General features: G+C 40.4%; 1 protein-coding gene across 1 annotated transcript; it reads left to right on the top strand.

Annotated features, from left to right (window-relative positions):
• The first annotated feature begins 1037 nt into the window (after window positions 1-1037).
• ak7a (adenylate kinase 7a) lies at window positions 1038-6421 on the top strand. Its single transcript, XM_061091995.1, has 18 exons — window positions 1038-1118; window positions 1204-1317; window positions 2300-2414; window positions 2509-2625; window positions 2708-2808; window positions 2923-3006; window positions 3100-3188; window positions 3288-3378; window positions 3476-3553; window positions 3975-4124; window positions 4315-4443; window positions 4572-4677; window positions 4885-5013; window positions 5100-5165; window positions 5270-5467; window positions 5638-5855; window positions 6142-6300; window positions 6389-6421. The coding sequence occupies exons 1-18, from the start codon at window positions 1038-1040 to the stop codon at window positions 6419-6421; spliced, it is 2058 nt and encodes a 685-aa protein (XP_060947978.1).
• The last annotated feature ends 21368 nt before the right edge of the window (window positions 6422-27789 follow it).

Genomic DNA, 27789 nt, shown 5'->3' with positions numbered 1-27789 from the left:
GATAGTAATGATAAACCCAAATATGATAAAGTTGTGTGTAATGTGTCAGTCCTCAATATGATACTAATTTACATATTGAGAACTATTTCCCAGTGGGAGCTTGAGTAAAAAGAGAATAAAATGTCAAGCTTTAGTTTCTCTTTTCCTTTCATCATTTCTGTTCAAATTAAACTTTTAACTAAGTCTATTCAACAGTTTTATCAATTAAACTTTTAACTTCATTATTAGTTAGTTAGTTTTACATTGAGTGTTTACATTATTATTACTGTTACTACTACAGTTCTAGATTATATATTTCCCAGTGCAAGCTCGAGTAAAAAGAGAATAAAATGTCTACCTTTAGTTTCCTTTCCTCATTTCTGTTCAAATTAAACTTTAACTTCATAATAAGTTAATTCGTTTTACATTGAGTGTTAACATGATTATTATTTTTACTACAGTTCTGATCCAACATGGCAGACGCACAGACGTAACCGCGCATTCTCAGTTTCATTGGCGAAGCCTTAGCAACCGGAGTGAGTCCATAGCAACCGGAGTGAGTCCATAGCGACCGGCAACTGGAAGTTAAAAGAATAGTTCACCCAGAAATGAATATTCACACATTATCTACTCGCCTTTATGTCGATGGGGGGGTTTGGGTGAAGTGTTTGAGTCCACAAAACACGTTCGGAGTTTCAGGAGTAAATTGCGCAGCTGATTAGTGACCAGTTACGTAGAAACTGCCACTGATATATAGTTAAAGTCCTTTAATCAGTAGGGCAACAAGGGCATCTGCTTTATATGAAAGTGACTACAAAGGCACCAAAGGCAGCTGCTTTTAATCAGTGTGGCACCTACGTCATCAAAGGCACCTGCCGCTGTGTGACGTAAGCCGACCCAGGGTTCGGGTTAGTGACAGTGTCTGTTTACACCGGAAGTGTCTCCAAGAGCAACCGCTGTCACAGAGCGTCAACAAACTTCTCTGCAGTGAATCGAGTGTAAAAAACAACAGCGTTCACTCTCTATTATATCAAGTTGCTCTATTCTACGTCTTCAACATGACGGAGGAAACACCGCCTCCGACTAAACGTGTTTTTATCAACGACGTGGATAAATACTCGTCCAGACACATCGCCAAGGTGAATTGAAATAAAAACAAACCCGTGTGGATTACCTGGTATTCGTCTACTTTTCTATTAAAATAGTCTGATTTGTCCTCAACAGTTTCTATTCACGTCTCTAACGGAAGACATCGCATCAGTTCCTGGAGCGTCTTTTGAGCTCAGAGCGACCGTGTCCTCCAAAGAGGAGTTCAGCTTCCCACTGGAGAAATACAAAGTGAGTCAGGTGTCGATACACGTGTGGGATTAAATACTGCAGTTTGTGTACTTTACAGGATTTACTGACACATACAGAGGTGGACAGTATGAAAGAACAGATGAGATAATCCTAAATTAGTCCCAATTTGCAATGTTACAGCAAAAAAAGTTTAAAAAAATAGGCCTCAGTGAGTAATAACATGCAATACTAAGGTGTACGGGTTTTAAAAATAAGGAAAAATATGACTGGAATAAAAACTAATATATACAGTGACACCAAGAAACATGTGCAGTTTGATAATAAAGTAGTTGTTAGCATGTACACAAATTCCAGGTGGCCTTATAGTCACTTGTACTTTACTTGAGTTATTTTTACAATTTAATTGTAACAATTGTATTGCATTGTAGCTTTTATTGTAAATTTATATCCATAAAGACAATTTTTGAAATTTTGTATCATTCGTCATCTGTACATCATTGTCTTGTTTTTTAATTCATTAAAAGCACATAATCATGTTCATACAGTAAAAATGTACTACTAAAGATTGAATTACCCAGTAGTAAGTTAAGTCATTGGCCAATGAAATAATATAATATTAAACATGTAACATGTAGACAGCACTTTTTAAAATACAGGTATAAATGGCTTTGCCTGGTGAAACATGTTTTAAACACTTCAGGATAGAGGCAAATATGATTGTGGGATAAAAGCACATTTATATAACATCTAAACACAGCATTTAAAAAAATTACAACAATATAATGACACAGGCAATAGCAGATGGGCCTAAAATGTTGTACTAGAATGAATAAAGGCTTTAAAAAAATAAAATAAGATACAGCAAGACCATTTTGCAAAATGAGTACTTTTACTTTTGAATTTTTGAGAATATTTGATTACAGGTGTTGATTATTATTTGGAATAATAGTTCCACAACAGCACACAATTATGTCTGGTTCATAACACAAAGCATGACAAGGTGAACAATCTCCTCCTGCAGCTGCCGACTCGGGACGAGCTCCTGGAGAAGCTGATGGAGTGCGACGTGGTCGTGTACAACATCTCAGAAAATGCAACACATAAGCAGCTTGAAGAGGCGACGTGGGCGTTAAAAGGTAAAGGAATAAAGTTGGATTATAATTCAGTGGATTGAAAGTTGGTTTTCTTTGTGCTCCATGTACATTTCCTCTGTTTGTTTCTTACACAAAGCCCTGCATGCTGAGACGGCAAACTTCAAGACCCACAAACTGTTCATCTTGGTCTCGACGGTGATGACCTGGGCGTTGACCAAGCCACAGAACACGGTGAGCCTGGGGGAAAACCACAGCAAGCTTTTGACTTGTCCTGTGCGTTAAACAAACAACCAGAGAGATTCATGATTTTAATTTCTCTCCTCAGGAGGACACAGACGTTCTCATCACAGAACAAGAGTTCAGGAGAAGACGACCTCATCGCAATTTCAAAAGCCACAACAACCTGGAGAAGCTCGTGCTCAAACTGGGCAAAGAGGTCGGTTTGGAAATCTGCATTAATGTGATTTCTCAGATTCAAACTGTGGAGATAACTGCAAATGGAGAATGTCTGATTGACTCATAACTTTCCTCTGCTCCCAATATTTAACAGAAAAAGTCCAAACTCACGGGTTATGTTGTAGGCAGTGGTCTTCAGTACGGAATGGGGGAGAATCTCTTTCACTACTTTTTCAAGGTAAATAAAACCGTCTTAGCAGTAGTGGGACACAGTTCACTGTATTTCTCACTTCATTCTACATTCAAGATTTTCCATATCATCCTTTTCTAGACATCCTGGTTGATGGAAATGCCGAAAGTCCCCATATTTGGAGATGGCAAAAACTTCATCCCCATGATTCACGTTCATGATCTTGGCGGGTAATTTTTTTTGATTAACTTCTACTCCCAACACAAACATATGCATCATAATACATCTATTCTTATGTGGAGAGGTGAACTAAAACTTTTTTTTCCCAGAGTTATTCACAACATCATGGAACAGACTCCAAAGTCAAAGTACATCCTCGCTGTCGATGACTCCAAGACCACGCTGGAGGAAATAGTAAAGGTAATAATGGAGATACATTCTATTTATAGTTAAGACATGAGAAAAGAAAACAAATGACTGATGAAATGACTGATCTCTCTCTCCGACTCTTCACCAGGCTATAAGTGAGGCACTTGGTCCGGGGAAAACTTTCAATGTACCAGAGCTGGAAGCCATCGCCATGGAAGCTTGTCAGGTATTATTGGAAAGCTACTTTTACAAACCAACATAGTTTTGCATGTGGTTGATTTCATCTGAAAATGCAAGATGTCACTTCTGACACAACTTAAAAATATTTGGTTTCTGACACAGAGCAATGTCAAGAATTACAGCTGCAATTATGACCCAGGAGAAAGACTCACCTGACAACATCGACATACAAATACAAACATTTACCCTCACATCATCACTAATATACAGTAAATATATATAAGTTGGCTAAGAAAACAATATATCTGAATCTTGTCTGTGTTGTTTCTACAGTAGCGTCTGTGGTTACAGACACAAAGAAACGACCTGCTCTTGTAATGAACATCTGTACGATGTGCATGTACATTCCTGCTTATTTTTGAGTTTACTGTATAAACCAAACTGTTTGTCTGTGTCTGTCTCCTCAGCCCGGGGAGCTGGAGTACTTGAGCATCAACCTCAGCCTGGACATCTTCATCATAAAAGACTCCTTCAACCTCCATTGGAAGTCTGAGGCTGGGATGGTTGAAAACATAGAGAGCATCGTGGTGGAATACAAAACCACCAGGCAGCTACTAGTGAGTGTTCAACTCATTCAGATGAGAGTCTCACACTGTTTGACTCCTGTTAGTATTAAATATATACAAGTCTTCAATGCAGCAACTGATACAGATAAAGTATATTTAGAGATGTTCATTACTCTGATCTACAGCAGTCCCTCACTCAACAGATCCCAGATGTTCAGATTCTCTTGTCCTCTCTTTGTAGCCCATCAGGATCTGCCTGGGCGGACCACCATCTGTGGGTAAAACCACGATTGCAAAGAAGCTCTGCAATCATTACAAGATCCACCACGTCAAGATTAAGAAGATGATTGAGGAAAAGGTGGCGAAACTGGTGAGTAGGAGCCGAGAGCTTCTGTTTGGGAACTAAAGGGAAAAGGCCGCCCTCTTGTGGAAGTGTTTTTTAAAAACAAGCAATGTAGTGAACGTGGAGATTCATCGTTTATGTTTTGTGTTTTACAGAAAGAGTTGGCAAATGGAGATGATTCTGAAGAGGATAGTGAAGAGATAGCATTAGCTGCTCGCTCACAACTGGATAATATTAACAACAGCATGGAAACGCATCAAGGTGAGTTATTAAAGCACAAAGTGAAGCTTTAAAAACAAAAAAACGACATTTTTCTTTTGTTTTGGTTTCTTGAAATTATTTAAATTCTTTTTGATTTGAAATTTTCATACAATGTAAAAGTGAGGATTACTATGATGAAGATTATGTACAGTAAATGTCTGAAAGCCTTTTCGTTTCTTTTTCTAAATCTGCTTTTTAATCCATCAGGACGCCTGGAAGACGAACTGATGTTTGAGGTTTTGCAAGAAAAGCTGAATTCTAAGCCGTGTAGGAACCAAGGATATGTTCTGGACGGCTACCTGAAGACCTACGCTCAAGCAAAGCAACTTTTCCACGGTAAGTTCCATCCATTCAATTTAATTCATGCATTTTGAATATTGTCTTTTTCACCCTAATGTTTGTGGTGGGCTTTTCTCGTTCAGATGACGACCCAGAGGAAGAGGATACGACGATGAAAGGACCAGTGTTCAACAAGAACATCACTCCAGGTTGGAGAATTACTTCTTTACCATAAACTGATAAGAATTGTATGTTACTCTTAGAACAGACTTAACTAATCTACATTATCCAACTTGTTTTCTGTTCTTTTCAGAGTTTGTTATTGCCCTAGAGGCGACAGATGAATTCCTGACACAGAGAGTTCTAGGACTCCCAGAAAGTGTTGCAGAGAAGACTCGTTGCACCCACGATGAGTTTCTCCCTCGCCTGAAGAAATACCGACAACTCAGTACTTCTGAAGAAAAGCTGCTGGACTACTTCGATGAGATTGAGATTTACCCAGAACACATTGGTACTGTCCTCAAAGCCTCGTCGTACAAAATGAATAAATGACAAACCATGACCAGGAATGATCTCAGATTTAGAAAATGAAATTGCTAAAAAGGTGAAGCTGGGGCCACCTGTAATGTTGTGTTTAAACTTGATTATGTCTGACGCCACCGTGGTTGTGTTCCTCTGCAGAGGTCGCCACCGACGATCCAGAGTACAAAGAGGTGATGAAGCAAATCATTGCGTCCGTGGGGCCCACCAAGAACTATGGCCTGAGTCCGGAGGAGCAGGAGGAGGAGAGGAGGAAGAAGGAGGAGGAGATGAGGAAGAGAGTGGCTGCAGAGAAGGCTGAGCAGAAACGCAAGAATAAGACTGCACTGGCTGAGATGGCTGCTCAGTATGAGGAGTGGGTAAGTAGCCAATAAAAACCAGTGCATACTTTAATGTGCTGTCTGACTAATAAGTCGATTTTTTAGATAATAGCTGTACAAAAAAATGCAGGAAATATCCAGGCAAATGAAAACCTCATAAAAATGTGAAAAAGCTAAAAGTTTCAAGTGTTTTATGCAAGTCATTATTTAATAATGAAGTATAACTGGAACGTGTAAAAAACAATTGAGAGGAGCTGGTTTTCAACACATAGGTTTTTATCGGAGGAAGATTTAACATCCATCTCGTTTGTTTATCGTCCATTAGGAGAAGAATCTGTCGGAGGTGAGGAGGCAGGAGGAAGAGCAGATGGAAGCTCAGTCTCTTCCTCTGAGGAACTACCTGATGAAGCACGTGATGCCCGCCCTCTCTGAGGCCATGGTCGAGTGCTGCAAGATCAAACCTGAGGACCCCGTCGACTTCCTGGTACTACTCGCTGTTGTACTTCTAATATATCGAAGATCATCAGTGGATTTCTTTGTCGAACTTACTCTAACTCACCTTTTTGTTGCAGGCTGAACATCTCATGAAGAAGAACCAGGGATAAATGGATATCGAGAAGAGTTGTTTTCATTTCCCATCGCCTGAGGCTGTGTTTATTTTGCAGCATTTCATTAATATTCTCAATGAAATTAGCGACGCTCGAGTGTTACAGGCTCAGACTGAATATGAGGATTCAAACATCATCACTCAAATCATCTGATTTAGGTTTTTGCATTAATATATCACAGATATTAGTCATAAAACCTTCAAGGTTTTTATTTACAAAACAGTTATGACATGTCCAGATTTTTTGCAGTAAGTAGTTTCATTTGACCACAGCTCTATCATGTGTGTATCAATTTCTACTGTTTTTCTCTTCTATATACTTTATAAGACAATAAGAGCAAATTGCAGTTACCAGGTTATGGAAAAGAAATTAGCAGAGTCCTCAATTCTCAGCTCAGAGACGAGCAAGGATAAATAATAATGTTAACAAAGGTTCATGTGTTTCTCACGTTCTAATAGGCATCAGCAAAAATGTTAGTGAGTCATTTGCATGTATCTGAAAGTGCTAATTCATGCTTGACATGTTTTTTAAAAATCAATAAATATCTGCACCTGTAAATGTTAGAAAGTAATCATTTTATGAAGGTCAGAGGTCAAATGTGCTGTTGGAGGCAACACATGAAAAGACTGAAGAGCTAAAAAAAAGTTTCCAAAAACTCAAAAGTAGTTCTCAATAATGGTTTTCACATTTTATGACACTTGCAGTAAATACTCCACTTTCAGTGGAAACCAACACCAAGTGTTCTTACTGTGGGACTTGGCTCCGTGTTTGAGAGTGATGTCTGTAGTTCAGGTATGTGAACTGATTAAAGGTCTGTGAGCCTCCATCTGGTCTGTGACTCACCTCCCACTGTGATGTACAGTCAGCCTTTACTGGAAGATACTGGAAGCGACATGCAGACACGTAATCAAGCAACGCTGTAAACACAGTGATCCTCATCAAGTCCAAAGCTCTTTGGCTGCAGGTGATAAAGTAGAGACTGTTTGTTTATGGATTAAATTACCTAAACGTAAATGCACTGGAAGTTATACGGAATATAAAATCTCAGTTTTCAGTTCCTTCCTTTTACTGAAGTCTTCTCTTTCACCAGTAGGTGGAGCAGGAATTCTTTGTCACAGAGGGACAAGCTAGAGATGCTTGGACGAAACACTTTAAATATCTGGTGCATTCTTTTCTATTTCACCCCAAAAAAAGAGCGTCTATACACTGAAATGTATCTGTGGGAAATTAATGAGTCCGGCTGTGGAGGAAGCCTTTGTTCAACGTTGGTCGTAAAAAAACATCATAAAATAAGAATGACGCTGCAGTTTGTTGTGGATTCTTTCAGTCAGAGCTGGTGTCTGGAGCTAGCTTTGTAGTTTGGGACTGAACTGGAGAATCCACAGTTTAAATAGAAGCTGTCTGCAGACATGGGACACAAGTCACAAGACAATAGAAATAACTTCCCTTTCATGTACCATGTTTTACCCATAGACTGTATATATAAGGTTTTACCACAATAAAACAGTAAAATACCATTTACAGCTGTGCTGCATTTACCATTACAATGTCCCCTCAGTTCTCCATAATGTGAAACCACATGGAGATTGCAGTAAAACCTGCAGTAACAAATACACACACACACACAAAACATACAAAATATAAAAGGAATGAAAAACTAAAAGGATCCAGGAAAAGAGAATCACTGCAAAAGGTCTTTGAGATTCATTAAAAGTGAAAATCAAGCCTCTACAGCTGATTAGATCAATGAGAGTCAGGTCTTTTATTTGTGAGAGAGAACAACACTGAACCATGAAGGAGAAAATGTTATTATCGGAACTTTGTTGAGTTATTTTAAAGAAAACCTCTGGACCATCATACAAAGCGACTCAGCCACACAGGTGTTTTCTGTTACTCCGATAAGACCTCGGCTGCACTCGCAAGTAAGTGAAACCACCTGTGTGTGTGCAAGTGTGCGTGTGTGTGTGTGTGTATGTGTGTGTGTGTGTGTGTCTGCGTGTGTGTGTGCGTGCTACTTAATGCTTCATGTTATTTATGTGACAGTAGTTCACGTGGTAAACCAGGTTGGATTAACCTCCTGGTTCCCACTGGGATTACCATCCATCTAATCCTGCATCAGTTTGATTTTGGCCACTTTGGAGCAGTGCAACTATTAAGCATTATGCCATGAACATCATACAGTGCGAATTAACAGCTCATAATGTTGATATACTGGATATGATTTGAGAGCTGTCCTGCAGGCAGAGAGAGAAAATATAAGTTTCCCCTAACAAATAATAACCACGCTCCTTTTTGAATTAGTTTAAATCCAGTTTCCACCAACTCCTGGGGGAAAATATTGCCAAAATATCTGGAATACTAAGGGTTTGAAACCATGAGTGACACCTTTGACATCACAAAGAGTCATTTGATCATTTCCTAATGCTGAATACAAAGAGTCGAGAAGCTTTAAATTTGTTTACTTGCAAAGAAACTCAGCAGAAATTATAATCCTCAAGTAAAACAGGAACTGGTAAATCAAAGTTTACTGTGTTGATGTTGAGGCCTCCTGCTGGACAGAGTAAAGACAAGGCAGGCTGCAGCAAAACGCACACAAGGTCATAAAAGATGCAACAATCCTAAAAACTGGAACGTCATTTTCACCGTTCATTGCATTTGAGGTCAGTAAGTAAAATATTGGCGAGGGGACTGTGTAATTTGCAGGAGGGTGAGAGGCCGCAGCCGTTAATCCTGATACCAGTGCTGTCAGAGACTGGGAGAGCCACAGAGCTCTGGTCGAACAAATCACTTCCCCAGCAGGGAGCAGCTCCAGCTCCGTCACTGACGTTTCACTTCATATTTATGGGAGAGGAACGACGAGATGTCCTGCCAGACACCCACAGGTTTCCAGAATTCATGTCCTCGGTGCATTTACAGCATGTGTCACATCGGGTTTTACTGCTGCAACAGCAGGATATTTTTCTGCCTATTAGGGGTCTGTATTTCCCAGTATACTTCATTGGTTCAAAATATTGTCAAATGTAATAAACCATAATTAATTAATTAATTAATAAGGAACATTTTCATTGCATTCATTTCCATTTAATTCCATTTCATAACAATTCATGTGAGGAATAAAGTTTCCAATATTAGCTGGATAATGAACTAATATTTAAACTGTGCTTTTTTCCCCCTGGAAGGAAATGAAATACAAATAACAGGGAAAGAATAAACAAAAGTTATTTCCAAGACAATCTTTAAATATATTTGAAGACCCCCTCCCTCCAAAATAAATGATGGAATTTTATAAATAGGAACAAAACCCCTCTGCAGTAGTTAGACTCTGGACCTTTATTTGTGAACGCCAGAGGTCAACGCCTGGTCGACCGGAGCGGCCGCTCTCCGATGGAAAACCTCTAATCCAGAAGTGCCAGGAATAGTTAAGTGGTGAAGTTTTCACCTGAACAAGCGAAGAAGAAAGGTCTCATTCTGTGGTGCAGGGCGTCGACTCCAGCAGCTGAAATACACAACATTTATTCTATAATTAAATAGATCAAGTTAGTGTGTTTGTGTTTGTCGTCCTGTGTAAAGGAAACACCCCGTCACCCTCTTCATCCTCCTCTTCATCCTCCACCGAACAGAAAGGGAAATAACTCCTCTCCATTTACTGTAAAACAGTCAAATTACCCACGGTGCCAAGTGGTCTGCACATAGCTGTGTGTGTGAGTGTGTGTGTGTGTGTCAGAGTGAGGAGGTGGTCTCAGTTAGCCATGGTGTTTCACTGACAATAACCTCGACCACCCTGGTCTCTCACCTACACACACACACACACACACACACACACACACACACACACACACACACACACACACACACACACACACACACACACACACTGGATGGAAATAGCATGCACTGTTGACCACCGTGACATCTGCTGGTGGTTGAAAATGTTAAAACAGGACCACACACACACACACACACACACACACACACACACACACACACACACACACACACACACACACACACACACACACACACACACACACACACACACACACACACACAGACACACAGACACACGGACATGTGAAGTGTTAGTGGACGGGTACATGCAATGATCCATATCAGAGTTTCTCATTGTGATAACACACACAAACAGACACACGCACACACACACAAATGCCATGGTTGTTCCAAATATCTTGTCCTTCCACCTCAGGGAGGCAATCATTCATTCGGACCCCATGTGTTGTCCAGATTGACCCACCTCACCAACACACACACACACACACACACACACACACACACACACACACACACACACACTTTACCAACCTCTGTTTCACAGCAGTGTCTGCTTTGGTTGGATAATGACACTGACATGTCATCCTTCTGCGTCTCTCTATGTGTGTGTCAGTGTGTGTGTGTGCGTGTGTTTGTGTGTGTGTGTGTGTGTGTGTGTGCATTCAGACATGCTTCCCCATGTGTGCGGACCAGTCACCCAGTCAGACTCTAAAAAGGTAGAATCTGTATCTCTGAGTGAAAATGTCTTTTCCCCACTTTTCCAGATGATGTCATCCAGATCAAGTCAGATTAACAGAACCTGATGAACCGAGCTATAAATTAATCCTCAGTCCCTGAACCTGTTTTCATTTAAACCTTTTACTTCTTCCCAGATATATTATCTCTGTCTCACATGTGACGTTTGTGGTCCAGATTCCAGTCAAAAATCCATCACTTTAAAACAATCCTACAGTAATGAGGAAGGTGGGCGTTAACTGGGTCAGAAGAACCACCAAATACCGCTGATTTAATCCCGCTACTGCAAACACGAGCTGTCCCGGGGGGGGGCAGCTCAGTTAGAACACTCGTGGTTTTCATGTCATACTCGTAATTGGTTCAACAAACAAACTGCCAGAGCCGTAAAGAGGATAGAATAATACAACTGAGCTGGGGAGTTGAATGATTAAGGCCAATTCAACTTAATCAAAACATCCTCGGATCAGATCTTCATCGCACTTCACTTCTTCACTTTAAAGTGTTTGAATGACGAAAAGAAAAGAAAACAAGTGTCACTCAGCGGAGTGCATTCCTTCACCGAGGCCCAACAGTCCCCTCATGACACCACATTTGATTTAATCCACACCAGATGCACAAACTCAAAGATAACAGTCCCCTAAAACTATCACTTCCATTCAGTTCCACTTTTATCAATGTTTAATAAAGTGGAAAAATCGGGATCTATACCAAAATTTGATGCGTTCTTAATTAGGTCATGTCCCATTTTCCCAAATCTGTTCTATAGTTGTTGTGTTATCTTGTTCACAATCACAAAGAGACACAACCCCCTTAGCAGAGTTAATACGAACACTGATGTAGATATATGAGATTCCATTCAGTTTCAGTCACAGTAAATATCATCTCTCTAATGTTTAAAACAAACACATATTTCCTGGTTATAAACTCAGCTGTTTTAACAGCGTGAAGCTGCTTTAAAGAATCACTGTTTCCTTCTGGTGACCAGTTGAGTTTCAACAGCTGAAGCAAAAACAAGCAGCTGTGGTTCTAATACAAATTCCTCAAATGACACATTTGTGTTGAACTGACAAGTTGATGAGTTCACTGTGGAGACTCTGCTTCGTCAGCGCTATTATCCATCTTTATTCACGCAAGTTCAAATGTTTCTCCGTCGTTCCCAGTTTATCTCGTGTTTATAAATGTTTATCTTTTCAGCATGTGTGCGACTGCTGTTCAACCTGCGTGCACCAGTTCTGTTGTGAGTGTAAACAAAGGAGAACCTGAGAAAGATGAAGACACGCGAACATGAAGAACACGTTTATGTTTGATCTGTTGTTGCCTCTTTTACAAATATGAAGCCAAAAGATCTTGATCATCTCCTAGTGGTTGGCTGCGGTATAGGTCATAAACCCTGCCTCCTTCATGTTAGCGGATGGGACACGGTCCAAGCTAAAAAGCCAAATAAATTTTTGTCAAGGATGTTTTCTTTCATTTTAAGTAGTTTTCACCCTGATGTTTGTTCAAGAGTTACATATTGAAGGTTTAATTAATTATTTGATGATTTAAAGACAAACGTCATGATTGACAGCTGAAACTGATCCATGATTGGTCGAGTGCGTGTATTGGTGGTCACTTCACTATTGTGCAGACAAAATGACACCTGATCATTCTTTCACCACATCTTCTCTGACGTTTAATGACGCCTCTGCGGCTGAGACCTGCGGCCGGTGCTTCTCCAATCCTCCCGTAAAGGAAGTAGTTTCTCGTAACTCCTCAGGGGAAAACAGGCCCTCTCAATCAATCACAGATACAAATATGTGAACCCTTTCCAAATGCTAATGGGAGCCAGGTCCTGCAAGTCTGTTCGAGGAATGTTTGGACGGCAAAGGACCGAGTTCAAATATGAAGGAAAATGTGATGTGTGATGCATCGCAGGAAGAATTCCTCTGAGAGGGAAAGGTTCAGTCTGGGTTTTCATCAGTTTCTGTACAGGAGATCATCCTGAGGACTCAAATTCTCCTCTGGAAATTGTTCCTCGAGCTCTGCACAATCAAAGACACTCGCAGGACAGTTTTGTGGGGTGTTTTTGGTGTTTACGTGCGTGTGTGTGTGTAAGAATGTGTTGTTTAGGTGGGTGGTTGCGTGAGCGTGCATGTTTGTGACATTATAAACATCCCATAATTATCCCTGATTGCCCCGGGGACCCCCTGGCTCACGACGTTTAAAGGCCCTGTCGCATTTACAGCTCTGCAATAATCGGCCTCCTTATGGAAATGATTATCTGTGTTGAAATGGATTTGTTTCCACAAAAATACTTTCAATACAGTTTGTGCTCTGCTCCCAAAAAACGACAGTTTCTCTGAAGAGAATCATCGTCTCCATCAATGTGCAAAACATTGTACACTGTGCGGTGCATGTTGTTCTGAGAGAGTCACATCTGGTTCTGCTGTAGATTGTGTTTGTTCCTGCAGACGAGTAAACACATAATGAAAAAAGCAGCATCTTTCACAAGCGGACGACCACATGGGGATAACAGCCATGAAAAGCAAAGCCCCCCCCCCCTACACACTTTATGGTGTCAGAAACTTTATGATCTTCTCGATTCCTGGTACCATCAGATCGGATTGGTAACAGAGGGGGAGACAAATAGAAACCCACTGCTCCGATACGACTGCAACACTATGAAATAACAAGAGCACATTGGCTATTAAATTTAAAACACTATGCTGATAGGTGCATCTTAATTCTATATAAATACTAATTATTTCTTATTTTTGATAATAAATGTGTTCAATTAATGAGGATCATAATCATCAGAGAACTTCAAAATAAAACATCCAAATACTTTATATGGCCGTCTGTCATGAATTGTCAGTGTGTAAAGATAATAATGACGTCAAGGTTCTAACTATAGACTGTTTACGTCTCAACGTCTGTCCACTGTCCAGACGTGAAGCTTGAATACCCTGTGTATGTACGCTGCCATCTTTCACATCTGGAGCCTGCACAGTGGGCACATCTGGGCCTGGAGCGAGGTCGTGCTCGACACGCACGCTCGACCAATCACGAGTCAGTCTCAGCTGTCAATCACGACGTTTCACCCACCCTGTTTAATAACAAATTAAAGCCAAACTTACTGGAAAACTGAACGCGTGAGCAAGCATCAGTGTGATTGGAACTGATTAAAATGACAGAAACTTGGTCCACGTCCCGTCCACTAACATGCAGAAGGCAGGATTTATGACCAGTACTGCAGCCAACCACCAGGGGGTGATCGAAATACTTTTGGCTTCATCTGTCAATCCAGTTTTTTGATTCACACCCACAATTCAGCATATGACTATTTCCTGGCACGTGTTCCAGTGTAAACTCACTTTGTATCGAACTTGCAAAGGCAAATTTTGTCCAACACTGATTTGTTGCAAAGAACATTGTGGGTTCTGTGCAAGGTCAGCAAGGTACAGAAGGTTCTGGTTTTTCATAAATTACACAGAACTTTGAAAGATTAATTGCATCACATGATAAAGTCAGTTGTTCTGGCTTGTGTCACTCCCTCCAGGTATTGGAGTCTGCAGGAACATGGATGTGAAGCAGGGTTCGGAGCCCGGTTGCATAACACCGAGGAGAGGTTATTTACATACGTGAGGGCCTACATCCCTCCTCTGATGTGAAACAGAGGCGAGAGCCGGCTCTTGAAAGCTGCAGTTTCCACTCTGAGCAGCTGGATTTCTGTTTTTCTAAAGACAAGGAGGGAAATGAAGGGAGGATTTTATACTGCAGCTCCGCCCAGAAACCAGAAGGTTAACCGGGGGTCTGAGTGTGCGTCTGTTCAGGGTCAGGAGCTGGGGACAATCTTTTTTAAGACACACACAGGTTTTTATATAAATGAAACTGTCAGTGTAATCAAAACATGTTTAATGTGTTCGCTCCGAAGGTACGAAAGGGAAATGTGATGAATGACCTTTAGATATTGAAAAGTAGTTTTAGGGCTCCGTGCAGGTGGCAGCCAGTGGATTGAGGGATTTTCTTTAAATGTGGTACAAACATTCACTTCGGTGTAAAGATTAACTATTTTGATTTTGGTGTTCAAGGGTCAAAGGTCAAGGTCACTGTGAGATCACAAAGCAAATTGTTCGCCTTGTGAACGTGATATCTTCGAAATGCTTTGAGAGAATCGTTTCATATTTGGCAGAAACATTAAGTTGCACTCAAGGATTAACTGATTTGATTTTGGGAGCCAAAGGTCAAAGGTTTAGGTCACGTGACTTAATGTTGTTGTGAATGCGATATATCAGGAATGCCAAAAGGGAATTTCATTACATCTGGCACAAACGTTAACTTGGACTGAAAGATAAACTGAATAGAATTTGGTGGTCAAAGGTCAAAGGTCAACATCACTGTGACCTCTTAAAACACATGTTTTGCTTTGAGAATGTGATACCTCAAGACCAAAGGGAATTTCTTTAACTTTTGACCACTTGTAACTTGGATTTAAAGATTAACCGATTACCTGAGATGAAAATTACAAGTTTTGTCTCTTATTGGATCACGTAAATTATTCCTGATGAGTGGTAAATAAACTGAATTCCTTTATTTCATTGCTTCTTTGTATCCAGAGTTTACAAATTGTCGTAAGTGTTTCTCGGTTGAAATGAGGGACGTTTATATACGATGGTTAAAGAAGAATACAAACGTGTTTTTGCCTCAGTAACCAAAGGATTGTTTTTTTATGTGGAGCAACTGTCATGACTTGTCCTCTCAGTTACCACAGCTGTCTTCCATGTGGGTCCCGCATGACTCACACTATTTGGCCTGTTTTACCAAACAGGAAAAAGCAATGACAAGAAAACCCACCAGGCCACAACAAGACCACCTGCTAAGCTGCGATGATGATAACCAGGATCCCTGAGTTTCAAACTGGCTGTTTGGTGAAGCTGGAGAAGGACGATTAGCGACTGCAGCTCACAAACATGTCTGATTGCAAAAGAGAGGATCAGAGGGTCGAGTTTCATCGTGATGACAAGATCCTCAGAGTTTACAGAAACGCAGCCTGTCCGCAGATAAACCAAAACACTATTTGGGTATTTGATCCATGTTTAAACCTAATTCTAGAGTTTGTTGTAAATGAGTTTTGCAATAAAGAAGCTTTGGATTGTTGACCTGTTTAACTACAATAACAAAGTTCATTACATTTTACTTCCTGTCTAGATTTATAGTTATTTCTTTCTGTCGTTCATAAAAGAAACGTCTTTATTTGTTTTTCTCAATTTACGTCATAGGTGTTCTCGCCAGGCTTAGGAAGAAGCATTCCATTGGAATTAGCTAATTTAAAGTAAGTATTTAGTAAATGAGCCAGTTTTGAGCCATGGGAGGCGATGGATCAATGAGCCAGATGTGATGCAGGAAAACAAATCAGCCACAATCTCCAGCTCCAGCTTACGACTTATCTTCCTCATTTGATTCGCTCCAAACCCCAAACACATGGTTATGATAAAACAAAAATGTTTTGCTCCCGCTGCCATGAAAAACAAACAAATATATAATCATTTAATTTCGTCCCTGTATTAAATGTTGGGGTTACTTATTGAAATAACTGGAGGAAGCTGATTGGCAGGCGAGTCATTTTTCCTTGTGGTGGAGGAAAACAGTCCAATAGGGAGGATTGGGAATCGGTGCTCAACGTAAACAGGTGTCTGGATTCTCACGTGTATTCGGTTGTTTGTTGGTTCTTATCTTTCAGCTCTCCACCATATCCTCCCACTAAGATATACAGTATATTCTGTACATGTACATTCACGGGGGACTCGGTAAAAGAGACGTTAAGTATGTGATATCTGGCAGAAGTTTGCAGACTTGACACAAGCAGCAGCTCTCTGGCAGGGAGGCGTCTCACCGCAGAGCTTTCAGGAAACACTGGTACGTCTCTGCTGCAGCTGCACTTTCTCAAGTCAGAGAGACATTCAGGGAGACATGTCTGATTTCAAGAACTTGTTCAACATTTTTGGAAACGTGTAGAGTTAGATGACATGACTGATACCACGTAATGTCTGAATGGAGTTAGTGCCGGGAGATTAGCATATTAGGACTGGACAAAATGGAAGTGATATTTCCTAATTCTCCAAAAACCTGCACCCCAGCTCCTCTCAGGCTCATTTTATTATACGTCTGTGTAGGAATTCATGTTTTTTATCTGCTTTGTTTGTTTTCTCGCATGATTCGCATGTAAATTCATGCAAAAAAAATTATCACAATCTATTTATCTTCACAGTTTCTTGCTGAGTCACGACACACACTGTAGCAGGTGTGATCCTTGTCCTCTCACACACACACACACACACACACAAACACACACACATACACACACACACACACACACACACACACACACACACACACACACACACACACACTATAAGAGTCACCTGAGCCAAAGTGAAAGGCTCAGTGTGTTTTCACAGCTGTCGACGTAACGAGCTCTTCGGGGGCCTGTCAAGTCATCGGTTAGCTAACGTCTCAAGTTGTGTGTGTGTGTGTGTGAGTGTGTGTGTGTGTGTGTGTGTGTGTGTGTGTGTGTGTGTGTGTGTGTGTGTGTGTGTGTGTGTGTGTGTGTGTGTGTGTGTGTGTGTGTGTGTGTGTGTGTGTGTGCATGTGTGTATGTTTGGGAGTGTGTTATAGGTGCAGGTTAGGTAATGTCTCGCTGTACCACCTCCAGCTTCAGCAGATTTTATGTCATTATGACCGAAATTACACGACCTGAGCCGGGAACTAAAGTGACAGAGGGTCGGGAGAAATATTATCTTTTTTAAGGAAAGAGAAGTTATATCTGCAAAATCTTCTAAAGGAGGAGAGAGAAGCTGTAAAAGGAAATGATTGTCATTATTAAGTTGTTATGTTAACGAGTGACACAGGCACTAAAAAGCTAAAGGGTTCAATTGCCGGTGATGTCGATCTTAATAAAAATGTAAACAGTCAAAGCAGATCAGTGAAGTCATGTGTTTGTGTAGAATTCATCACGAGAAGTGACACTGAGGCTGTTGGAGCTAAATGTTCTGGCAAAGTTTCAGTCCTGCATGAGAAACTACTTGCCTTCTCTTGGTATGTGTTCAATAAATGTCAAAATATCTCACTCACATTGCTGGGATGTGATTTCAGGCCACGTCTCAGCGTCCCTCAGCGTGAGATGTGTTTAAATACCGAGGAAATGCACAGGCACTCACATGAAACGTGACAGAAGTAACACCTACTTTCTTTCTCAGTCAAACCTACTTTCTCACCTCCCCACAGCTGCACATTCACGTGAATGTGCGTGTGAGAGTCACTTCTGGAAAAGTTACAGAAATTGTCAGACGTGTTTTTCAATTTTGGAAGGAAGCGATTTACGATCATCTATGCAGTCAACCATTGTCTATACCCGTTAACCTTATGAGGGTCGCAAGCCAATCCTAGCTGACATGGGCGAGAGGGGGCGTTGACCCTGGACAGGTCGCCAGCCAATCACAGGGCCAACAGACCATGATTCTGCATGATTCTCATTCCATCAGAAATGCCTGTGTCACCTTTTCCTATAGAACATGCAAACACCCCCACAGTAAGACCCCCGACGACTTGGGGTTCGACCCGAGACCTCTGCACCACTATGCCGCCGCCCAACACAACGGCGTGGCACGCTAGGCAACAAACCACAACTCTGTCCCCATCACAGCTACTCAATCCACTTCACAGCCAACTCGCCCTGAAGGGTTCATGTGGAGAGAGGGAGCGAGTGTTACATCCCATCATTAATGACTTACAGGGAAAGAATAACAGGTGAATTATGAAGTTTACAGCCCTCAGCTCGCTGCTAAGCCCGAGGGTTTGAGGAAAATTACACGTATATGAAACGGTGAAATATCTTCCACCTGGGTCAGTCCGACCTGGCAGAGGCTGCACAGGGAACATCTGGCTGCAGGTTTATCCTGGCGGGTCCTGGTGTTTTTCAACACAGCTTCAACACAGCATGGCTTCTCCTCACACTTCACACATCGCTTCCTTCAACACAGCGAAGAGCGGCTCCACGTGCACGTCGGACATCTTCATGTTGTAATTCCATTTGCTGCAGTTTGAATAAAACACGTGCCACGGCTTCGCCTCTGCAGAGTAAACACACTCCTGTTTTCCTGAGTCACGACAAAGACGACAACCACAGAGGGTTTTTTTCGTCTGACGTTATTCTCGATGAACATGCGCGGTGTTTACAGGAGTCTACGATTAGAGATGCTCAACACCTATAGTTAGTGGAAAAACAATAATTAAGCTGCTCCAAACATCCCTCTCCTGTGAGCCCTTATTTGCAATGTTGAAGTTCTCAAATGGGTCTCGCATGTAAGCGTGCGGTGTGCAGGGCAAACCAAAATGAGCAGGTGATCCCTGCCAATTTAAACAGGCCTGGGTCCCCGGCCCCCTTTTCCCATAATACTCATTGTGAGTGTGGCTGTGTGACGCCCTGGAACATGAATCACTGCATGTTTCTGTTGCTGATTTCAAGGTTTAGATACTGAGACCTGTAGAGGTTATGAAGAAGTTGTGTCTGAGCCGTCTGAGACAACTTTCCCATTTAATCCAGTGTCTGAATCACATGTGTTACTAAGGTGACATTTGCATTTATTGATTTGAGCTCTTCAGTGATCATTACATTTAAATGGTGTCTCTTTAGTTTGCTGCAAATGTGCATCTATCGCCATTTGTCATTCATTGGTCATATTTATGGGATTTAAGTGAATTTAGACTCCTCCTTTCCTTTCCTCCTCTTGCTCATGTTATCTTCCTCTTCCTCTCATCGCCTCTTACCCTCAATATTTCACTTTGTTGGACGTGTTAAGATCTAGGGTAGCGTGTGTCCCGGCAAATCTGTCCTCCAACGGTTCAACGAAAGCCCTGGTGATTTATGGTTCCACATGCGCAAATATTACTGTGATCGAGGGTTCTCTCACCACAGTTCTGATAATGGTGCCAGTCAGATTGAAGGATGTCTACAGTGCAAATACAGCATAATTAAGTAAGCTCACATATAGAAGACTGTCATTTTTTTCATATCAGGGATTTTAACCCTTTGCTTCAGGTTTCCGAGGCAAACGCAGCGAGTGATTCAGAGCAAATGTTCCGTGCTCACAGCTAACAGCCATGGGGGCTGCAGGAATCAGGGATTTGGGTGGATTCTTTAAGGAAGTTTCTGCTGCAGATCAGGTTTCTAACGTCCCACAAGCCCCCGTCCCACTGCAGCTCTGAGGGAGTGAACTTCTGTGGAAGTGTCATCCAGCTGCAGGGAAGTGATCAGTTACTCACAACAACACATCTGCACAAGTCACAGATTGTCGTTTCCAGTACGTCACGCCTGTTAATCATAATTGTTGTTTACACTGCACCAGCAAAAATATAAATGATAGGCCACATTCTTGGTGGAGGGCCTATGTTAAAACAACAGGGTAAATCTAGACAATTGAATATTGAGGCTGCAGACCTCAAAAATTTAACAGGAGGGGTTGACATGTGTTTTGAATTAATGACAGGACCACTCCCTTTCTTTCACTGGGCCACTGCAGCCTTCTGCTCTGGTACAGTGGGAAACTCACAACCATAAGGACTGGTTCCAAAAGAAAAAGCATTTATTGAAGTTCGATGCAAGCCAGTCGCATTTCATTACAACACACAGGTTTACAAAAGTAGCATGTGTCCCTTTTGTGTAAAGCTTGAAGTGTAAATGGTTATTTATGTATGTAAACACTCTCAAAAGCCGTTGCTCCACAATCACAATAATTCAAAAGGAGAAACCGAGGAAGATACAACATCAAACTCTGATCGACCGGTAGTTTGAGACCAGCAGGTTTTTTTTTTAAATGTTGAATATTCATTCGACCTCCGTCATGTCTCTTACAGGAAAACTTCTCTGTACGTCTTTCTTTTCAAGAGTTTAACGAGGAGACACACTCTCATGTCAGTGAGCAAGGTATGAAGCTGGGGTGGTTAGCTTAGCTTAGCATAAAGACTGGATGTAGAGGGAAACAGCTAGCCTTGCTTCCCTTTGTGATGGGAATTTTGTATTTAGACATGTTCAAATGTAACAGATTACATTTATATAGAAAGAAGTTTACTGAAAGATGTATTTCTGTGTTTAAGACTCATAGTCAGAGTTTAGCTCAAGTTAACACTATGCATAATACTCTTGAAGGGCCTTATAGAAGTGGCCTTCTCAGTCTAGTGTGAACAAAAGGTTTCTCAACAGGGGCCAATTAAGTCTTCTGCAGCAGGGAGCTTCAAAGGCTAATAGGTGTGACCTGCAGAGACAGGAGATCTCTGAGAAACTCACAGGGTCTGGAACAAGATGCGTTTAGCATCTTGTTCAAACTTCAAAGAGACCGCCAGAGACCAATGTCTGGTCTTCCTGTAAACGACATGGAGAGAAGCTGATTGGACAAATGTATTTTACTGTGGAGAGGAGGGATCTGATTGTATAAATGGAGTGTACTTTTGAGAGCTCATTGCCATTGCCCTCATATCTGTCACCGTGATGTTTGAGCTCTGTGCCATTGAGGTCAAGTCTGTTGTCGTGACTTGACCTTTGTAAACCGTCCGCAGACGGTTTGAATTAAACATCCAGAATTGATAATTGCTTGTTGTGTCATGATATGTAATAATTTTCCCATTACATTTGGCTGTTGTTGGCAGTGACAATCCACGTGAGCGACTCTGGCTCTCGGTGCTGAGGGTAGGTAATTGCGCCGGGGCAGTACGTTTGGAACTAAACCTTTATTATTTCAGTGGGCCTGATGTTCTGAGAATCCGGAGTGCTCACTGAGGTGGGCTAAAGAACCGACTGGGACAGGCAAGCAGTTTCATTCTGGTAAAGTATAATTCTTGTTTTTAGATCTTTTAAGGAAAAAGGTCCAAAGAAATTCACTCATTCAGGGAAGTGAGTTACAGACGTGTATATACTGAGGAGGTCTTAGAGACCGGTATAGGATTCACAATAAGCTTAATAGGTTAAGATTCTTTTCAAAAAAAGATCAAAATGTTAAACAGGGTTTAGCGAAAGAGTTTAATGCTAAATTACTTTAATATTGGGCGCTGCGGCATGCTCATAGTTATTGTAAACAAGCAGAAGAGTAGAATATAAATATATAATAGTATTATTATTTTGAAATGGAGGAAAAGCTGTGACAGAGAGACCTAGGCCAGGTCTGTATCGTCTCAGCATAATAATCTGTTTGAAAATCTGATAAATTCCCATACATTTTATACCTACATGTGTCTTGTTTAAGAGAAATGTGAAATTAAGTTTTCTCTAAGGCGATTTGATTCATGCAGAGTTTTAGAATTGTATTAGAGGAATTAAAATTAAAACTTAGTAATTACAAGAGGTGATTACAGTGGCAATATTATAACTGAAGGGGTTTTTCTCATTGTCTCTTAAAAAGTGTTTTGAAGGTGAAAGGTTACTATCAACGTTACACAAATGTCGATGATTTGATACAAGTAACATGCATGATTTGATGAGACTAATCTGAGAATTACAGCTGAAAAAGAAAAAGTGAGGAGTGAGTGAGAGAGGATTTCCTGGAATTCTCAACACTGGAATAAGGTGAGTATAATTTCAATCATATTTGGGATATATGTGTAAGTTTTAAAGGCTTATATCAAAAGAAAAAGAAAAAGATTCAGATCAATCTTAAAACGAATTTGAAAATAGACGTTTTTTAAGAAATAGGAAAATAATTGGCTTTAGAAATTAATTCTGAAACATTAGGGTCTTTTCCATATCAGTAGAACTTAAATTCTCAAAAGATTCGTATTCTACTGAATAAATCAGAGTTTAAATTGATAAACAACCATTACAGAGATGAATTTACCACAGATTTCTTCTCCTACAGTTCAAGATATGGTTCTGAAGTATGGTCATTATAGTGTTACACAGTTTGGCTTGTGGGTAAAAAACTATGATTTTCCAAACACAGGGAACATAACTTTAAATCAGTTGAAGCAGCTTAAGATCAAATTGCTCGTGGAACAAGAACGAAGCAAAGAGGAACAAGACACAGGGAGAGATGTGGAGCTATTTGTGCCAGACTGGAGAGCATTTGAGTGTTGGTTGACTGAAGTCAACATAAGAGACAGAATACAGGATGAAGTAACCGAAATAATCTCCAGGTATCAGTCTCTCCAAATAGGTTCTGATCTGGATACATTTCCACTGAGAGGGAGATCGTTGCAGACAGAGCAGGCGTCGGCCTCAAACGTCCCAATCGACACTTCCAGAATTCAGCTTTGTTGTGGAGGTGGAGGTGAGCAGGCTTTCAGTTTCCACCATTTTGCATGTGGAAGATGTGCTAATTTTACAGGGACGCTGAAAGCTGCCCAGCCAAATGCTTGGAAAAGCCAAGCCCGCGGACGTGGTAGAGAGAGAGGACGTGGGAGAGATGGAACTTGTTTCATATGCGCTGAAGCAGGACACTGGGCAAGAAATTGCCCTGAGAATCCACACAACAGTGTTACTGACCAGCAGTTGAGCTGGGAACAGTAGAAAATGCCATCAAGAGCAGACCATGATGGAGAGAGAGAAGTTCAACAAAACTTCATATAAGTAAGAACACAGCTGCAGACACCATGTGAATTAATGTTACACATAAAGCATATGGTTAACATTATTATAGTTCAATTAGAAATCAATAAAACTAATTGCTAAAAACACACAAATTAAATCTATTTTTAGGTTCAGGAACTAAAAGCACCAGTAAATATGTGTGAATAGTGTGATATTACTTTTAGAATGAATGTTATATAGCTCATAATGATAGAAAAACATATGCAAAGGTTGTAGATAGATCCATTTTTATCATTGGGGTTTAATAATGTGGTTAGAGGCTAAATGCAAGACAAACATTTATCTCTGTTGTCACTTTACTGCTGGGTAAAATTTAGGGGGAAGATAGAATAGTATGCTAAATTTTAAAACAGCAGGGCAGTAGTGGAAGACAGAGTTGAATAACATCTGCATTTATTTAAACGAGAAAGGGGGATCTGACACAAGCGTATCAATGGATGATCCGAGACAAATTTCTCACCTCTAAATTAACATCCTCTTGCAAAGAGCAAGGGGAGAGATCAAATTAGAGCACAAATGGTATTTACTTAGATTTATCTAAACACTTGGTAAGACAAATTTAGTTTAAAAGGTTATATAGTAAGTAAATTAAGGATAAAATAAGTTTGGTTGCATTTACAATAGTAAATACGGTGTTGTCTCAGTAGTTTTTGATAGATACATTGGCTATAAGAAAAGAAAATACATTTAATCAAATTAAAAGATTTTAAAAGGAAGGTTTAAAGTTAATCGCAAACGATTTTCTTTCATGCTAAATCACATTGGGGTTTCTGAACACATTTCTGCATGAAAATGTATTTCTTTGATGTAATTGAATGACATTTTTAGTTTTGTTGTAAACATTATTGATTTTTCTGAGTTGATAACAGGTACTATCATGTTTGTGAAACGGACACATATATGATTTTGGTCTGATCAGAAGAGCAGACGCAATAGAAAAGAATATCTGAAATCTTCTTGTGGAATATGAGTAATCTTTTGTTTAAACAGAAAAACTTTTTCCTTTAGGGGAAAAGCAACAGATGCAAAGTTTCAAGCAAGTCTCAGAGCAATGGCAGCTTCTGAGAGAACAGAATAATGTGATATGTGTGATACTTTGAAATAAGACTCTACTAGTGTCATATGCTGTAACAATGATATTTGCTTGAGAAAATAACATTCACTTTTCAACAGCTAGGAGGTTCAGCTATGATACAGTATTGTTTTGGATGATAGACATTACTATTTACAAATAGAAAGTTTTTAACTAGGAAATTCTAAACTATATCAGTAGAACAAATTAAGATTTAAATGGTTAACAGCTGATTACTGTGAAACTGAAGTGTTTGATGACAGGTTTTCAGCATCACAGTGTGATAACGAATGACAGAGGGGTTTTACGACTCTGTTTGAAACAAAGGAAAACCGTCCCCATCATTACATGCATGGACCAAAGAGATGCAAATATGCTAGTGGCGAGAGTGTCAAGATTTACACTGATAGCTTGTTTGCATGGGGGTTCTGCATGTGATTTGGGCTGAAGAAGAAATTCATGAGATTGACTTCACACCATTGTCTTGCCTTGACTGTGTTACTGGTTGCAAACAGTATGCAGTCTGTAGAGGACATGGAAGGCATTTGAATGATTCTTAACACTGACATTTAATGTGGGTTACAGGAGCGGTTAGCAAGACTACATCAAACTAAATTTTTTTTAGAATGCAGATTTGGGTTTATTAGTTTAGGAATTAAGTAGTCTTGATAGACTGTGTTTTGTTTGGTGGTCGATGGACTTTTGATGTGGGATATGGATGATTTTGTTCAACCTGTGTACGTTTTCTCATTAGGTTGGATTGACACATGACTGGAGTCAGTGTGTCAAGAGAGAGGAGTAACATATGCTGGATATAGATGAATTGGGTTATTGGGTGTACACAAGAAACACTCTAAATAATATTCAATAAAACTTTTTTAACAGAGTTATGTAATTTGAGTTACAAATAAAATAGAGACATCCAGATTCTACAAGATTGACATCCACCTCAAAACAAACGGTTTAATCATTTATAGAGATGTTTAATAAAGATTAAGTAAATAAAGTAGGTTAGGGAAATAAATAAATACTGTTTTGTTTTATGACATGATTTCTATGCAAGCAGAAGTGTTTCCCAAACATCTAAACAGGATTCTCCAGCGGTGAAACAGATACTGTTCGGAGAACTCATTCCATGATGGAAGATTTCAAAAGGATGTCCGCTGACAAGGGTAACATATTCATAAGTATAGCTTTATGGATACTGGTGAGTATGAGTATCAACACAAGGCAACATCATGCCACATCCCGCCAGGGATGGGACAGTGGAGAGAGAAGGAAGTAAAAAACAAACATAACAAACACATTGAAAAACACATTGAAAAACAAACTGGTAGATATTGTTTTAAACTGTTTCCTGTACTCTTTAAAATCCACAGGCAGACGAGGAGATTCTATCTAAATCCATGGAGAGAGGACTGCGTGACCTGAAACCAGGAGACTGGATTGTGCTTAAGGACGTGCGGATGGAAGAAGAGACGACGTCGATGGAACGAGTGCAAGCCAAATGCCTCTCAACACAGATGACAGGAAGGTCGCAGAGGTCAACCTGGAGATGAGGGCCAACGCAGGAGGATTTCCAGAGCCAGGGGTGGATCTACAGGACGGGAAGTGCTTTGTGCCAGTGTGTGAGCTTCAGTCTGAAATTTTTAGGTGTTGCAAGGAGAGTCAACACATTTGAAGAGCTACACGCTGAACACAACCGCACCAACAGGAGATCAGCAACACATGATTATACGACTGAGAAGCATTCAAGGGAAAAGAGATGGTTTCCCTGCTCACGAATGCTTGGCAGGAACAACATCAAATTTCTGATCATCAAAGTCAGAGCATACAAGATGTCTCTGAAACAAGATGTTCTTCAACAAGGAGGTGTTCGACACACGATCAGGACGAAGTGTGGCACCAATACAGTGAACATTTTGATAATATGATGATCATCATTTTAATAATTGTAAAATACGTTATTGAAGTTTGTAGAAACTGATCATTTTCAATTGTGTAACTCTGTTGTATTGTTTTTGCGCTAAGACTAGTGTTACTTCTTTAATTAAGATCAATTTTTGAAATTCACATATCCTGGAAAATTCCCAATCTAAATGATGAGATGTTATAAAGATGTTGATCCCAGATTGATAAAAAGGGAGGAATTGTGATGGGAATTTTGTATTTAGACATGTTCAAATGTAACAGATTACATTTATATAGAAAGAAGTTTACTGAAAGATGTATTTCTGTGTTTAAGACTCATAGTCAGAGTTTAGCTCAAGTTAACACTATGCATAATACTCTTGAAGGGCCTTATAGAAGTGGCCTTCTCAGTCTAGTGTGAACAAAAGGTTTCTCAACAGGGGCCAATTAAGTCTTCTGCAGCAGGGAGCTTCAAAGGCTAATAGGTGTGACCTGCAGAGACAGGAGATCTCTGAGAAACTCACAGGGTCTGGAACAAGATGCGTTTAGCATCTTGTTCAAACTTCAAAGAGACCGCCAGAGACCAATGTCTGGTCTTCCTGTAAACGACATGGAGAGAAGCTGATTGGACAAATGTATTTTACTGTGGAGAGGAGGGATCTGATTGTATAAATGGAGTGTACTTTTGAGAGCTCATTGCCATTGCCCTCATATCTGTCACCGTGATGTTTGAGCTCTGTGCCATTGAGGTCAAGTCTGTTGTCGTGACTTGACCTTTGTAAACCGTCCGCAGACGGTTTGAATTAAACATCCAGAATTGATAATTGCTTGTTGTGTCATGATATGTAATAATTTTCCCATTACACCTTGAAGTTTGGGTTCTCTCCAAAAGCAGCTTGACTGAGCCAGAGAGAAAATTAGCTGAGCCGAATCTGACTGGCATTCTGTGTTTTGGTGTCAACACTCTCTTCTGTATGAGAGAATGACAATCTGTGGTTTTTAAAGGGACTTAGTTAGTCAAGTAATAGTTACAGCATGTAATTCCTCTCCGTCTCCCCCTTCCTTCCAGTCTTTATGCCAAGCACCTCCTGGCTCCAGCTCCACTGACAGCTTTGCCCAGTAGATAAAAACAAAGTCCTCAGAGAACCTGCTCTGACAAACTGAAATAAAAGCAAAACCAACCTTAATTTGTACACTTTAAGAACCAATAAAGTGCTATCCACCAGAGAAAGCGTATGTAATGGT

This window comes from Limanda limanda, chromosome 18, assembly GCF_963576545.1.
Source record: "Limanda limanda chromosome 18, fLimLim1.1, whole genome shotgun sequence".
Classification (NCBI taxonomy): Eukaryota; Metazoa; Chordata; class Actinopteri; order Pleuronectiformes; family Pleuronectidae; genus Limanda; species Limanda limanda.
Note: the sequence above shows the minus strand (reverse complement) of the source record. Positions and strands in the feature narration are given on the sequence as shown.

Coding starts and splice junctions, on each gene's coding strand:
- ak7a (XM_061091995.1), top strand. CDS start 1,038: ATGACGGAGGAAACACCGCCTCCGACTAAACGTGTTTTTATCAACGAC. Junction 2,626..2,707: donor GAGCCTGGGGGAAAACCACA/GCAAGCTTTTGA, acceptor AGGAGGACACAG/ACGTTCTCATCACAGAACAA. Junction 4,678..4,884: donor CAGCATGGAAACGCATCAAG/GTGAGTTATTAA, acceptor TTAATCCATCAG/GACGCCTGGAAGACGAACTG.